Source organism: Nuphar pumila, chromosome 1 (genome assembly GCF_984573655.1).
Source record: "Nuphar pumila chromosome 1, dmNupPumi1.hap1.1, whole genome shotgun sequence".
NCBI lineage: Eukaryota > Viridiplantae > Streptophyta > Magnoliopsida > Nymphaeales > Nymphaeaceae > Nuphar > Nuphar pumila.
In genome coordinates, this window is record NC_143249.1 from 32,389,499 (window position 1) to 32,406,854 (window position 17,356).

The 17,356-nt window shown below is 38.8% G+C and overlaps 1 protein-coding gene across 1 annotated transcript; it reads right to left on the reverse strand.

The window, feature by feature from the left end:
- Positions 1 to 1,131: 1,131 nt before the first annotated feature.
- LOC149848600 (adenine DNA glycosylase-like) lies at positions 1,132 to 17,211 on the reverse strand. Its single transcript, XM_090004852.1, is given in 8 exon segments — positions 1,132 to 1,427; positions 1,783 to 2,366; positions 2,750 to 2,847; positions 2,950 to 3,069; positions 4,169 to 4,228; positions 16,608 to 16,767; positions 16,769 to 16,898; positions 17,169 to 17,211. Coding segments are annotated over 8 exon segments (1,491 nt in total).
- Between the last annotated feature and the right edge of the window lie 145 nt (positions 17,212 to 17,356).

Genomic DNA, 17,356 nt, shown 5'->3' on the forward strand with positions numbered 1-17,356 from the left:
AAGAGAAAATTATTGCTAGTTTGTGCAATTCGGTTATTGGGGAATAGCATCCACATATATTTATAAGTTTCTAAATTATTCATTGCTTTATTGGTAATCTGATTATCTAGATTTCATGAAAAACAGGATGTACATTTTCATGAAGGCTCTTTTCTCCTGCCATTACATATGCTTTGAATAGCTCAATATTTATCCATTGTCTCTTCTATAGATTGCAAAACGGAAAATGGGAAAACATAAAAAAGATTTCATTTTAATAATCAGCATAAATTCCGAAAGCATCCTATGTGGTGTGCACAGGGTAAATAACATTAAAGATGAAAAAAAGCTACTCCTGCTATGCATTACATTCTGCTAGTATCATTTCTGGAACTGCATTTTTTTTTTCAATATCACGAGGAAAAATCACTGTTATGGTTCAGACATCCTGTTATAGGCTGAGAAGTGCCACGTTAACCGTGGCTCTGTTCTGGTGTACAGTGTAAAACCCCATGAGCGCTCCCCCCTGTCCATCGAGGATAGTTTCTCCTTAGCTCATCCTTGGAGCTGTAGTGAACTCTGGAACTGCAGCAGTTATTCATAGCAGGGGAACAAACAACAAACTCGAATGATAAAATTAGTTATATCTTAACACCATATAACTTTTCTACATTACACAAAATCGATCGACACACAAAATTGGTACCATGTTGTAGAGATGGAGGCAATAGGCTCAACAGGCAAGTTGTACTGACATTATGAACAAAGATCAGTGGACCACTAGATTTTCTCCTAGAGCAGCAATTAGCATCTGGGTCTGCAATCTCAATCACTAGCCTTCCTTTCTTTTCTTTCTCTCTTTTAATACTTCTTTGCACCTTGTTTTGCTTATATTCCTGGATCATGTTGTAGACCTGTATTTAAAAAGGCAACATGCATTAAGAAAAGGGAGACATCATGAATATATCGACAAACAATCTTATGATTTGGTAACAAGTGAAAACATGAAAAAAAGAGAATAAGACTGTTTGGGAGCTGGTAATGAAATGAGGAACTAGGAGTTTGGTCAAACTGCTATGGAAGTGGTTCAAGAGAAAGGAACTTATAAAGCATTTGAAGAATTCAGGAGGTAGTTTCAGCATTTATACCTTATCAGCAATTGGCAACCAATTCCATAAATTGCATGCTTTCACTTCTCCAATTCCATAAACTCCCTCCAATACCCAGATCCCAAACATAGCACAATTGGATCTTAATATGATCATGCATTTCTATGGTTCTAGTATAGTACAATAGGTTTTGCATAGTGTTTTTGTTGTTTGAAATATGAACTCTCAGTACCTTTCTCACACCAGATGTCAGTCCAATGCTCCTAATGGCATTTCCGTCTACAGATTTCCATATAACTCTGCCTTGATCCTCTCCACTCAGTAAAGCTTCTATTCCACCTGCATGACAAACAGAAAATTTTAGTTGTGGCTTTTTAAGTAACGAAAATATTAGTGTAGTGATTCACAGAGCCTGAGTGATGGATGACTCAACCTGATTCACACCAAGACTAGATAAGAATCTCAGGGTCAATCAAGTAACCTGTCCCACAATGACTGTGGGAGCAACTTGGCCCAGCTTTGTTAGGATTGGTTTTCGGATTTGGTCCCACAGTTACTTATGAAAACCACCCATGGTGGACAAAGCCGGTTAGCAAACCAATGCCAGTATTATCTCGAGAAATTGAGCCCACGGAGAAAACTTTAAGCAACAAAAACCAGAGAACTATATGTACTGCAAGGGAACTGAGCTCACATTTTGGATGGACAACTAGCCACTCAATGTGCATGTGAAGTCGAATATGTGTGAAAACATGGACATATTCTCCAATATCCTCTCTCAGAATCACGCAACAGCTTTTGTTGACATCAAGACCCAATGACTTCTTCAAGAACTGGTTGATGGCTACCCTCCTCAACCCCGAATCAACATCATGTTTGTCCAGCAGAACAGATGAGAATTCCCAAAGCCCAGCAAGCAGTCCCTCATCTGGTCTCCTTTTAAGAAGAAAAACATCTTGTTCATTGTTCATTTTCCAGAGGCTTGGCTGACATTCCTTTGATATTTGAAGGACACAAACAGCAGCAAAATTGTGCCTTTGCTTGGCTTTAACAACCTTCATAGGGTAATCTGTAACAGAGACACGGTTGGCCCATCTTTCTTGACTGCTATTGTCAGGATCATGATTTTGGGAGAACAAAAGTGCCTGGCACTGATCAGAAATGGGACATGCAGAACATCTTGGGCTTGTTCTCGTGCACATGATCGACCCCAGTTCCATGAGTGCCTGGTTAAAATCTCCAGGTCGGATGGGATCAACTAATTGCCCAGCCAGTTTCCTGCAGTGCATCAAGAATCATTATTTAACAAAAGTTTAAACAAAACTTAATGTGATACTAATCGAACAGTTGTTCTCAGACAGTTTCTTAAAATGCAGATTCAACCCTACAACCAGAGGAAGCCATAGGGGGGCGGCCATGGACCCTAGACATACTGAGCTGCTGGATGAAAACCAAATCCATACTTGACCCTGGCTATTCACTACTCTATCAAAGAACTCTGCCAGTGTGTTTCAAAGCCAAGATCCATCAAAATTTGCAATTTCTTAGCCTTTCTTGAACTGAGCCATTCAGTTCCTGAAGAGATGCTTCTGACTTTGAACTATCACACTTGGAATAGAGAAACCTAGAGGTTCACAGTGAAGATGGTATCAAGAACTCACCACAAACTCTTCACTGTAGCAGAATCTTTTGGATTTGCAGAAATGGCCTTCAGTCTGGAGACCACTCTAATTACATTGCCATCAACCACAGGCACTGCCTAGAAACATAAGCCATGATGAACAGCTTTAGGGAGGAGACACTAACAGTTAAAATGACTTCCATACACACTGAAGTAGAGAAGAAGAGTAAGGAAGCTGACCTGCTTAAATGCTATAGAGGCGATCGCACCTGCTGTATAGTCCCCTATTCCACGGACCTTTCTAAGTTTATCTAATGTCTTTGGAAACTTGCCACCTTTTTCTGCAATTGAATTTGCTCCCTAGAAGAACCAGTTTTAGAAGATCAGTTAATATTTCAGGCATTCGTAAATGCTAACAAATAAATCTTTAATAATGAGCTCAAGGATGACAGCATCGAATTTCCTGGTGAATAGGAAAGTGAAGAATTTTATTCAGAAACCAGGGAACAATTTCAACTTGCATCTCAAAATAATCACTTACACAAGCAAATAGAAGCAGAAGAAAAGTGATCCAGCTGGAGTTGTCTCAGATATGTGTAAATCTTTAACGAGAATTACAATTTGTGACTAAGTATGCCTACTTTGCCTAGTGAATAATAATTAATAAAGTGAATAAAAGTGATCCGGCTGGAGTTGTCTAAGATATGTATAAATCTTTAGTAATGAGAATTATGGATCATGCCTAACTGTGTCTACTTGCCTAGTGATAATAAAATGAGGAATTTTACTCAGAAATCAGGGGAGATTCAGTTTGACGTGCATTTCAAGTCATCATTTGCACAAGAAAATAGTAGAAGCAGAAGAAATTTGATACAGCTGGAGTTGTCTACAAAGTGTGAATTGTAACTCTTGCTCTCCATGGTTAGCTGGACTTTAATTTAATCCTGGGTCCTTATCCACAAGATGAAAAGCAAAAGGCAGATCATGGGAATCCTAAGAGGAGCTTACCTGGCCTGTATCATCGCCTAACCAAAAAACATAAAAGACAACCGAAAAAGAAATATATCACCTAGGAGGGTGTCACAGTTTTGGCGATTCCCTGTTTATTTTGCATTGAATGTGAGGAGACGAAGGTGGTACTGCCCTGACTTACATAGGCCCTCATAGATAGATCTATTTTGGTTTGTTCCAAGTAAATTTTCTTAATTCAACAATGATTAAAACAGAAAAAAGCTGTGGATGTTGCTCTGTGATAAGCTCAAGAATTCACAGGTACCATCGTGGTCATTGCATTTTCACACCATGCTGCAAACATTGAAAGCTGGGTACACTCATCATTATAGATACAGGAGATCCAGGCCAAGAGTTCAACTCAATACATAATTGGACAAACAAAGAAAACATGAAAGTGAGAATTGTAAATGAAATAACATGATAGTAGGATCATGCATCGGCACACCTCTAGAAGAAATCGAGCACGCCTGTAGTAACCCAATCCTGCCCACATCTCATTAACCTCCTGCACAATATTCAGTAAGGATGTGTGAAATGTAAGAACAAAGTTAAGGTTCTTCAAGAATAAGGTTGAATTATTCAAATCAGCTGTCACCCCTTGAAGGAAAAGCAGAGAAACATGCTTCCAAAATAAAAAGCGCAATACAAAATGCAGCCCCTTACTCCAGGGTGCTGGGGAAGGGCATATTGTGGTTGGTCCTAACTTTCTGCTTTTCTGTGTGAGAAGTGGCCACCCTTGGGACTTGAACAAGCATCTCCATGCTGACTGCCCAAGCAGCGCAAGGTTAACCCTTCTATACTATTGTTATGAGATATTGCTTGAGTCTGATTTATGGACATCTTTTTCTTGAGTTGCTACATACTTTTCTGGCTATAACCCCAGCTTGCCTATCTAAAAAACAGTTTCGTATTGAAAAGTGGGGGTGATCTTGCATTAGCATTCTTGTTTAGGTAGCGCAAGAAATGCCTTGAATGTCATCTTGAAGTCATGCCTTTTTTCAAGTTTCAAGTATTCAAAACACTCAAAAAATAGTGTCTTATGATTCTTGTGAAGTGTGAAGTTTTGAATGGATTCCTCTACTTGTTTCAAATCCCAAATTTTCAAGTTGAGAATGGGAGTTCTTCCCTTATGTTGAACGCTTGATCTGAAGTTCACCATGATGAGCATGATCCCTAAGATTAAAGGTGTTTGTGAGGGGATATTTTCACCTCTTTTGTTTGTGCGTCCCAATTTTCTGAAACACCAACTGTTAAGATAAACAGTAACTCCCCATAGTTACACTCAGAGGATCACGAACCAAAGCATTTGTCGATTCTCTACAACAACAACAACAACTACGCCTTCATCCCAAAACAATTGGGGTCGGCGATATGAACCAACAAAGAAAATCATTATGGGTCTTCCACATGAATCCTTCTCCTCCATTCATTTCTATTTATCCATACATTTGTCGATTCTCTGTTCCACAAAAATCGGCAAATGTAGCTGGAAGCCAACTGACTGTTAATATCTCACGATAAAGACTCCTCAAATCTCATATTCAGAAGATCACGAATGATCGTTATTCACCAAAGCATTTGCTGATTCTCTATTCCACATAAATTAGCAAATGTAGCTGGCAGCCAAATGACTGTTATTATCTCACGATAAAGACTCCACAAATCTCGTGTTCGGTCAGCCAAATGTGCTACCTGTTTGTTATCTTGTATCTCTATGTAAATTATCTTCCTAAAATCATGTATAGCTAAGTGAGAGAAAAGCCACAAATGTAGTTATCGTGTAATTTCCTTTAATAAGAATTAAACTCACATCTCACGATAGATAGTAAGTGTGTATTTCTCAAACATTGTTGTTCCTCTTTCATGGTATCAGAGCATCATTCTCCAACGAGCAAATCAATGGCGTCCAATTCATCAAACACGTCTGTCTCAATGATACCCAATGCATTAGCAACTCAGTGGAACGCAGTGACAAGTCTAGTCTTGATTAAATTGAATCGAGAAAACTATCTTCTCTAGCATTCACAACTGGAGTCAGTCATGGTGAGTCAAGAACTCTTAGGTTTTGTCGATGGGTCGTCTTTTCAACCCATAGAATTTGTCACCAACAAGGAAGGCAGGTAGTCAATCCTGACTATCACACCTGGCGAAAAGCCGACCAACTGGCTCTGAACTGGATCAAAGCTACCATCTCTTAAGCAGTCCTTGGACGAATCATGAGATCTAAGTCTGCTCGTGATGCCTGGGTAGCGCTGGAGAAAGCCTATGGTTTGTAGTCACCATTATGAATCATGATATTAAAGAAAGAGTAAACTTTTATCAAGAAAGAATCAATGGACATGTTCGCATATCTCGACAAAATCAGATTTTTATTTGATTCGTTGGCTGCTCGCATAATCCTATTGATGACACAGATCTCATTCAGATAACTCTTAATGGGCTGCCCATTGAGTATGAAAGCTTTGTAACATCTGTTACAACTGACTTTACTATTCATGACTTTGTTGATCTATATGATCTACTTATAAATCAAGAAAAGTGATTACTCCTGTTGCACTCAAAACCGTCTTAACCTCAAAAATCAACCCAAATTGCCTTTTTTGCCACACGAAGTAGAGGCTGAGAACGTGGTTTCTACAGAGGTTGCTGGAATCAAGAAAGGGGACACAGGCGCAATTCTCCTTCAAACATCAACTTCAATCAAGGTAACTCAAACCAACGGGTAGCTGTAACCTGTCAATACTACGGCAAGTGCGGTCACACTGCAAAAGACTATTGGGACATCTCGAAGGCTTTTTCGGTTATGTCCATGCAATAGAGTGGGGACAACTATTGGTACCCAGATATGGGTGCTACTAATCATCAGACGATGAATGAGAAGAATTTTGCAAATAAATCCCCATATCAAGGGAGTGAGTCCATCATGATAAGAAACAATAAGACTCTACCTATTTCTTATACAGGAGATATGATTCTTTCATCTAGAAGATCTCAATTTTCACTAAAGAATGTCCTCCATGTTCCTACCATCGCAAAGAACTTATTATCTGTTGGTCAATTTACTACGAATAATGATTGTATTTTTGAATTTACTCCATCTCACTTTATGTTAAAGATCGTCAAACAGGCAAGATTCGGCGTTGGGGACCGAAAACCAGTGCGGGCCTATATCCAATCAAGGCAAACAGTGATTCTTCATTGATGGCAGCATATGCGGGAAAACGCATATCTTTTGATACATGGCATCAACGACTTGGACATGCCAATAAGACAATTGTGTCATTCCTTAAATCTAGCAATGTTATTTCTTTTGATAAAAATAGGCAAATAAAAACGGGTGTTGATTACCTCATTTGAAAGGCTCATAAACAACCTTTTGGTCACTCCCAATCCAGCAGTTCACGGGCTCTAGAACTCTTGCATGCAGATGTCTGAGGCCCTGCTCCTATGGATTCATGGAAAGGTTTCATATATTATTTGCTATTAGTTGATAATTACTCAAGGTTTTGTTGGTTATTTCCCATGAAAAATAAATCTGAAGTGTTTGACTGCTTCAAAAATTTTAAGTCCATTATTGAAAATCAAGTTGGCTTTGCTATTAAATCTTTTCAGTCCGACAATGGTGGAGAATTTACAAATTCTGAGTTTGAAAGCTATCTTCGAAATCATGGTATATTTCATCATTTCTCATGTCCTCATACGCCTGAACATAGTGGTCATGTTGAACGCAAGCACAGACACAGTTGAAATCGGTCTTAGCATGCCCAATGGTACAAATTTAGCCTTTGCCTATTGGGTTGATGCATTCCGAACAACTACCTACATCATCAACCAGCTGCCAGCACTAGTTCTAAGATGCCGCATACTGTATGAGCTTCTCTTCCACCGCAAACCTGACTATACTCACCTGCGAGTATTTGGTTGTCTTTGTTATCCCTTACACCCTATAACAGGTCAAAATTTCAGCCTAAAACGTTATTGTGTCTCTTTCTTTGTTATGTATCATATCATAAAGGTTACCTTTGTTTTCATCCTCCAACTGATCGCACATATATATCTCGACATGTCTATTTTGATGAGTCATCTTCCAACAGTTCTCGGGTCACATCAACCTCGCCTCTCCTGTGATCTTCAAACTTAACTCAGTGGGGCATTTCCCTGTCAGGCAGCTCCTCCTTGAAAGAAGATGAAATCCATAATTCGATCTTCAAACGATACTCAAAAGATCTCTCGCAAGAACCACGAAAGTTCACAAATAATGCATACTCACAAGAACCACTAGGGTTCACACAAAATACCCAAAGAGTATGCAAAGCAAAGAGGAAAGAATATATTTCATTCAAGTGGGAGAACACCCACACTAAAAGTGATACAAAACAAGGGGGGGAAACCCCATATATATAATACATGAAAATAAGGGGAGGAGGGAGTCGTTGGGCTCCCAACGGCTCTCAAGGACTCTCTCCTTTTATGCTTTTTGACTTTGGTCAAAAAGGCATAAAGTATAGTGATGTCCAAAAAAGTGAACTAAAAGTAAAAATAACTATCCTAATCCTAACTAAACTATGTAACTAAACTAAAAGAAAAAGATTGCATATGATGGTATATTACATATGAGATTATATTTTTATTTTTATTTTAACACTCCCCTCAAACTTATAGTTGAATAACCAAAAGTTTGTCCAAGAGAAAGTGAAATCGAGGAGCAGCAAGAGGTTTGGTAAAAAAATCTGTCAGTTGATATTCTGAGGAGACATGTGAAAGATCAATGGTGCCGTATAGGAATTCCTCTCATATGTAGTGACAATCTATTTCGATATGCTTAGTCCGTTCGTGGAATGTCCGGTTGCTGGCAATTTAAATAGAACTTTTGTTGTCGCAGCACAGCCGTGATGCCCCTGTACTCATAACACCCATGTCTTGAAGCAATCACCTTAGCCAGAGTACTTCCATGGTGGTTGTAGACATGGCTCTGTACTCGACTTATGTTGATGAAAGAGAAACCTTTTGTTGCTTTTTGCACTTCTATGAAATCAAAGATTCACCTAGAAAAACACAAAAATCAATAGTTGAGTGTCGATCATTAGGATCACCTCCTCAATCTGCATCAGTATAAGCAGTTAATTCTAACGAGAAAAAATCAGATAAAAAAACTCCTCTAAAGAGGAAAGTTTTAATGTATCTAATAATGCGTAAAACAACTCCCATATGAACAGTAGTAGGCACATGCTGGAATTGACTTATTGTGTGGACAACATGCGCAATGTCGGGTCTGGTAATAGAGAGATAAGACAGTGCCTCGACAAGTTGTCTATAAGGTGTAGGATTTTCCAATGGCTCTCCCTCATCAATCTTCATTTTGATGTTCACCACTTCAGGAGTGTCAACCTGTTTTTCATCAAAGATACCAGACCTATCAACAATATTCAGGGCAAATTTAGACTGAGTTAACAAATAGCCTCTAGAAGAATAAGCAACTTCTATACTAAGAATTTTTTTTAAGAAACCCAAATCACTCATTTCGAAATGTGTTTTGATAAATTTTTTAATGTCATCAACTCCCTGCTTATCATTTCCAGTGATGATCATGTCGTCTACATAGAGGAGAAGAATGATAATACCTGCATTGGAATTCTTAACAAACAAAGTTGTATCAGTAAAACAAGATTGAAAACCAAAATCAATCATAACTTGACTAAATTTATCAGACCAATCTTTTGGGGCTTGCTTAAGCCCATATAAAGCCTTATTTAATCGAAGAGCCTTTCCTTTTGGAATATTGATGTCAGGTGGTGGTTCCATATATACTTCTTCAGCTAGGTTTCCATTAAGAAATACATTTTTAACATCCATTTGATATATATGCATTTCTTTGAAGACGCTAGAGCTATCAGAGTCTTAACTGTGGTCATTCTAGCAACTGAAGCAAAAGTTTCTTCATAGTTTATTTCATATTCTTGAGAATAACATTTGGCAACTAATCGAGCTTTAAACCTTTCAAGAGTGCCATCACTCTTAGTTTTCACTTTGTACACCCATCTACAACGTATAGGCTTTTTACCTGATGGAAGATCTTGAATAATCCAAGTATTTGCCTTCTCTAAAGCTCTTAATTCCAGTGACATTGCTTCGACCCATTCAGATTGTTCTTTTGCTTCATCATAGTTAGAGGATTCTATATAGGAGTGTATTAAAGCAATATAGGCTTGATATTGTGGTTAAAAAGACTTATATGACACAAACTTTTGGGGAACTCTAGACACTCTAGACGACTTCCTAGTGGATACTTGTTCCTGTCTTTTAATATATTTTTCAAAAGCACATGGTTTATCTAAATTACCTCGCCTAGAGTACTGAATACAATCTAAATAATCACTAAATGATCCTGTATTCGTCATATCAAGTTGCTCTTCTTGACCCTGATCTAAACCATCTTCATCAATTTTTGGAACTAGGTCCAACAAAAAAGGATATTCATCTATTTTCCTAGAATTCACACTTTCAAAAAAGCTTTATTTTTCCAAGAAGGATACATTCCTTGAAACGTATAATTTTCTTGTTTTGGGATCAAAACATATATAGCCTTTTTGATGATTTGCATGTCCTAAAAAGGCACACGGAATAGCATGATGGAAGAATTTGTCATTTTTGTTTGATAATACAAAGCATTTGCACCCAAAAACTCTTAACCTAAAGTAATCTGGGATTTGTTTAAAAAGTTTTTCAACAGGAGATACATTATTTAATGAAGAAGATGGCATCCTGTTGATCAGGTAAACTCAGAGTTACCGGAAGCGCCTAGGCAAAAGGGGAAGCGCGCTTCCCCGAAGCGCGCTTCGGAAGCGCGAAACGTCGCGCTTCCGAAGCGTGAGGGGAAGCGTCCCCCTTTTTTGGGAAGCGCGCTTCCCTTTTATGGGAAGCGCGTCCCCCTTTTATGAGAAACGCGCTTCCCATAAATGGGAAGCGCGCTTCCCCCACGCTTCCCCCACGTTTCCCCCACGCTTCCCCCACGCTTCCCCTTCGCTTCCCCCTCGCTTCCCTATTTTTTTCATTTTTTTTTCGCTTCCCCTCGCTTCCGGTTCGCTTCCTAGGTCGTTTTCGAGACGGTTCGGAATTTTCTTCTAAGTGGTCCCACGCTTCCCCGCTTCCTAAATTTTTTAAAGTGCCTCGCTTCCCGCTCCCGCTTCCCGTATCGCTTCCCGCTCCCGCTTCCTCGACTGGTAACTCTGGGTAAACTGCAGTTAGAGTGGCTTCAACCCAAAAAACCTTTCGTACTTGATGTATAATAAGTAAGGTTCTTGTTGTTTCTATAATACGACTATGCTTTCTTTCTGCTAAACCGTTTTGTTGAAGGGTATAAGGGCATGATTTTTGATGTATAATACCATGTAAGTTTAAGTAATCCTTAAATTCTTTTGGCAGAAATTCTCCCCCCGAATCAATGCAAAAAATTGAAATGTCATTTTTGAATTGATTTTTAACTAGATGATGAAATATTTGAAAATGTGAAAAAACTTCAGATTTATGTTTAAGAAAATAGCTCTAAGTATGTATTGTGAAATCATCTACAAAAATTACATAATAAATAAAACCACCATATGAGACAACAGGTGCGGGTCCGCATACATCCGAATGTATTAATTCAAGTGGTCGTGAAGAGAAAAATGTTCTTTCTTGAAAATGTAGTCTTTTCATTTTTCCAAGAATACATTTTTCACATTTAAAGGTTTCAAAATTACAAAAAATTTCCATCTTTGGAAAAAACTGGAGCTTGGATACACTAGGATGTCCAAGTCTCTTGTGTCATAAATCTAAGTCAACTTTTTGAACATTATAACACAATGTATTCTTAGATATGTCCAAAAAATTTATGTAGTACATGCCTCCTTCTCTATGGTCTTCCCCAATCAACTTCCTTGACTGGTGATCCTGCACTCGACATCCACGAGAGGAGAATGAAACATTACATCCATGGTCAGATAATTGTGAAACAAATAAAATGTTTAGATTAAGTTTAAGAATATATCTAACTTGTAAAATGCAAAAACCTTTTGAATTTTTTTTTCAAAAATTTCTATTCTTTTAATTTCAAGGGATGCTCCATCAGAAGTGAACACATTTGACCCATTTGAATTATGATATTCGGATAACACATCAATGTTTGGAGTCATATGAAAAGAAGCACTGGAATCAAGAAGCCAAAGAGTTTTACCAGGATCGGAGATGCCCACGAAAGAGACAACGTCTCCAATGGATGAAGATGTTAATTTGAGCAATGGTTGAAGTACTTCCACCAATTGTGATAAGGACATACTTCTGATGGATGATTCACTCGATTCTTGAGGTGGTCCGGCAGAGGCAACTTTCTTTTCATATGGTTTCTTCAGTTTTGGACAATAAGTTTTCACGTGTTCGGGTTCACGGCAATAGTAACAAATAACTTTCCTTTTCTCAAAATCATTTCTATGTTTTTCATCGTTCATCCTCCCATAATTTGGAGGTTTGTATGTGCGAACATGATTTGCCGGTCCAGATACTGCTAGAACCGAGTCATCATCACTCTTGATGATTATACTTTTGAGCCTATTTTCCTCCATGCTCAATTCTTTTATAGTGTTTTCTATCGAGGGAACCTTCCCTCGATGAAGAAGAATGGACTTGGTAGATTCAAATTTCGATCTTAGTCCATTAATACAACAACAACAACTACGCCTTCATCCCAAAACAATTGGGGTCGGCGATATGAACCAAAAAAGAAAATCATTCTGGGTCTTCCACATGAATCCTTCTCCTCCAATCATTTCTATCCAATGTCATGTCCTCGGTGAGGTTCAAAGCATTCATATCCTTTCCTATCATCTCCATCCAAGTCTTCCTAGGCCTACCCCGACCTCTTTTAACTAATATATTTTCCCATTTCTCCATCCTTCTAACTGGAGCATCATTAGGCCTTCGCCGAATATGTCCAAACCACCGTAAACGATTCTCTCTCATCTTATTTTCAATTGGTGCAACGCCTACCTTCTTACGTATCTCCTCGTTCTGAATCTTATCTTTTATTGTATTTTCACACATCCATCTAAGCATACGCATCTCGGCTACACTCATTTTTTGAATATGATGTCTCTTGGCAGCCCAACATTCCGTATCATATAGTAAAGCGGACCTAATAGTCGTCCTATAAAACTTTCCCTTCAACCGCAATGGCATTCTACGATCGCACAATACTCCAGTTGCACTTTTCCATTTCATCCACCCAACCTTTATCCTATGATTTACATCTCCATCAATTTCTCCATACTTTTGAATGATAGATCCCAAATATTTGAAACAATCAACCACCGGTATTTCTTGCTCACCAAGCTTCACTACACTCCCATCACTACTTCGTTGATTACTAAACCGCCATTCCATATATTTTGTCTTACTCTTACTCAACTTAAAACCTCTTACTTCAAATGTCTGACTCCATAATTCTAACTTAGCATTAACCCCAACTCTAGACTCATCAATCAAAACAATATCATCAGCAAACAACATACATCATGACACATTTTCTTGAATTGATCTCGTAAGCTCATCCATCACTATAGCAAATAGGAAAGGGCTTAAAGCAGATCCACATTTATTTGATTTTGGCAGAGTTCTATGTCTTGTAGGCAATGTCACTTTGGTTCGAGAAGAGCCAACTCTTCCCATAATTCAGGCAAGCTATTATAGTATTCTCTAATGCTTTTAGCCCCTTGAACCATATTCCCAACTTGATTTTGTAGATTGCACACATGTGCAATGTCTTTAACAGAATACATTCTTTTAAGATAATCCCAAGCGTCATTAGCATATTTAAATTTTGCAAGACTTGAATACTTCTTGATATCCACGCTACTTATGAGCCAAGACATAATCTTGGCATGTCCCATTCTCCATTTCTTTTATTTTTTCTCGTAAGTAATAATGGCTTTAGTCTTTTCCACCTTCATAAGAGGTACTTCTCACCTTCAATCTTTGTAAAGATTAGTTTATGTTCTAAGTTGGTCTCATCCACTAATCCCCACAACCCTTTTCCCCATATAATGTGCTTTCATGTAACTGTAAAATTATCTTCAACAAGATACTATAATCAAGACCCAATATTCTTGATGAAAGACAAGTGCACACATGCACAATAAGAACACTTGTGCACAAAAGCACAAATCAATCAATCTCACAAATGCACTAAAAAAATGAATATAATCTTTATTGAACACTAGGGCTTTGACCCAAAGACAAACAAAATACAATAGAGGGAGGCCCTTTTTATAGGGCAAGGGAAGACCCTTGGAGGGGCTCCCAAATAATCGTTAGAGCCCCTCCAACGGTCACAAATGTGACCATTGGAGGGGCCCAACGACTAGTGGTGCCCCCCCCCCAAGGTACAAAAGTACATTGAAAAAAGAAAAAAGGAAAAAGAAAAGAATTTTTTTTTTTACAAAAGACATATTTAAGAATTGAATATGCGTAAAAAGGGGGAAAAGATGGAACTACCCCTACGGCTAATAATATATATTGGATTACAATATTCGATTACATAATTTAACACCCCCCTCAAACATAGGGCAAGATGACCGAAAGTTTGCCAAAGAGAAAATTGAACCGCGGAAAACACAAAGCTTTGGTGAAGAAATCTGCCAATTGATATTTTGAAGTTACATATGGAAGATCGACAACTCCTTTCAGATACGCTTTCCGAACATAGTGACAGTCCATCTCAATGTGTTTAGTCCGTTCATGAAAAGTATGATTTTTGACAATGTATATTGCACTCTTGTTATCACAACATAACTTGGTGGGCCCTTCTATTGTGATCCCTATGTCTTCTAATAATTGATGAATCTATATAATTTTCATAGTAGTAGTCGTCATGGCACGATATTCAGCATCTATTGAGGATAGAGATACTTTTTGTTGCTTCTTACATCTCCATGAGATCAGCGAGTCTCCTAAAAACACACAAAAACTAGTGGTGGACTGACAGTTATTTGGGTCACCTCCCCAGTCAGAGTCAGTATAAGCAATTAATTTTAATTCAAAAAAAGAGGATAAGAACACTCCCTTGTTTAGAGTACCCCTTATGTATCTCACAATTCGCAAAATGACACTCATATGAACTGATGTTGGAACTTTGCAGTAATGAACTGCATGAGAAATATCTGGCCTAGTAATACTCAGATATATTAATGATCCCACAAGCTGCCTGTAGGGGGTGAGATCGGAGAGAGGAATGCCATAATCAATCTTTATTTTAGCTCCTACTATAGCAGGAGTTTCACAAACTTTATCATCTGTAATACCTGACCTGTCAATAACCTCAGATGCAAGCTTAGTTTGAGACAAAAAGTACCCTCTATGAGAGTATGCCACTTTAATACCCAAAAAATAAGTTAGAAATCTCAAATCAAACATTTCAAATCTATCCTTTAAAATTGATTTTATGTTTTTAACCCCATTAGTATCACTTCCGGTTATTAGCATATCATCCACATACAAAAGCAGAATGACAATCCCTGCACTGGTTTTTCTAACGAACAAAGCAGTGTCAGTGAAACAGGATGAAAACCCATTTTCTAATATAACGAAGTTAAACCTATCATACCAAGCCTTGGGGCTTGTTTTAAATCATAAAATGCTTTTCGAAGGCGAAAACACTTTTCCTTTGGGAGTCTTCATTCCGGGTGGAGCATCCATATATACCTCTTCATTCAAATCGCCATTTAAAAAGACATTTTTAACATTCATTTGATAGATGTTTCATTTGTTAATTGAAGTAACGGTAATGAGACATCGAACAGTGACCATACGGGCCACAAGAGCAAACATTTCTTCATAGTCAATCCTGTATTCTTGACTATATCCCTTTGCAACTAACCGCGCTTTATATCTCTCAAGAGATCCATCACTCTTAGTCTTTACATTATATACCCATCTGCACCCTATAGCTTTCTTACCCTTAGAAAGATCTTGAAATTCCCAAGTTTTTGCCCTGTTGAGAGCCAAAAGTTCACATTCCACTGCTTTTAGCCACTCAGCATTCTTTTTAGCTTCATCGAAGTTCCTAGGTTCTACATAAAAATGAATGGCGCTAAGACAAACTCTATGTTTAGGATCTTAACCGCCAATCCTCTGTTTTATACTCGCACAAAACACGTTGAGATCGATTTATTTTCATTTTGTTCGGAATCACGACTACACTGGCAATCTCCAAATCCAGTTTATTTCCTCTAGCTAGCTGATGGACTCACCAAGCCGTTATCTAGAATCAAGTTTCAAGGCTTCCTGGACAAGCACAACGTGCGTGCCCCCACCCCCCATTGAGCTTGTAGGGGCGTGTTAAGATAAACAGTAACCCCCCAGAGTAACACTCAGAGGATCACGTCGTTATTCACCAAAGCATTTGCCGATTCTCTGTTCCACAGAAATCGGCAAATGTAGCTGGCAGCCAACTTACTGTTACTATCTCACATAAAGATTCCTCAAATCTCGTATTCAGAGGATCACGAATGATCGTTATTCACCAAAGCATTTGCCGATTCTCTATTCCACATAAATCAGCAAATGTAGCTGGCAGCCAAATGACTGTTATTATCTCACGGTAAAGACTCCTCAAATCGGTCAGCCAAATGCGCTACCTGTTTCTTATCTTGTATCTCTATGTAAATTATCTTCCTAAAATCGTGTACAGCTAAGTGATAGAAAAGCCACAAATGTAGTTATCGTGTAATTTCCTTTAATAAGAATTAAACTCACATCTCACGATAGATAATGAGTGTGCATTCTCAAACTGTTTTCCTTGGGGATTCTTGGGTGATGCATATACTGAAGAAAGGAATGAAACAAGAACCACATACCTCCTGAGAGGCCTGAGCAAGATGCCGAAGAGTGGGCCATTTCTGCATCCAACGGTTGTAGTAATCCACGACCTTCGTAACCCTTGTCTGCTGCAGCATCACCTCCGACACCCACACCGCATACGCACGAATCTCTTCCTTCTCCTCCTCTTCATCATCTTCTTCTATCGACTCTTCGTTTGGTTGGCAGAGACGACCGAATCTTTTGGGTTGTTTCCACGGAGAAATCCTCGATGTCTGGAAGAACAACCATTTCTTCTGCCTCTTCTTCTTCCTTGGGTTCCCCCTTCGCTAAGCGAGTCTTCCTCTCTCATCCATCCATCGACCACGCTGGTGGTTGTGCGAAGAGAGAATGGCGACTGTATGAGCGGGAGCCAGAGCGTTCGGATTTTTTGAACTCGTTCCTTGAGCTCCTTCCGCCGATACAGATGCTACACTGGTAGCCAGAGCAGCAGGCACACATTTCTTTCTATTTTTCTGTTTGTTTTGTGTTCACGCTTTCTGCAGCGGCGCTTCATGATGTCATTTTGTGTTTTTTACATTGTATGCAGCGCCGCTTACAGCCACCCATCTTGGACTTTCTCGAGATGGGTGTGGTCTCCATCTTGATAAATGTTGAGGTGTTCACAGTATATGCAGCAGGCGCTGACCAGCCACCTATTTTGGCATTTTACGATACGGGTGTGGCCTCCATCTCGAAAAAAATGTTGAGATGGGTGGTTGTCTGTGGCAGCATCGGATGCAACGTC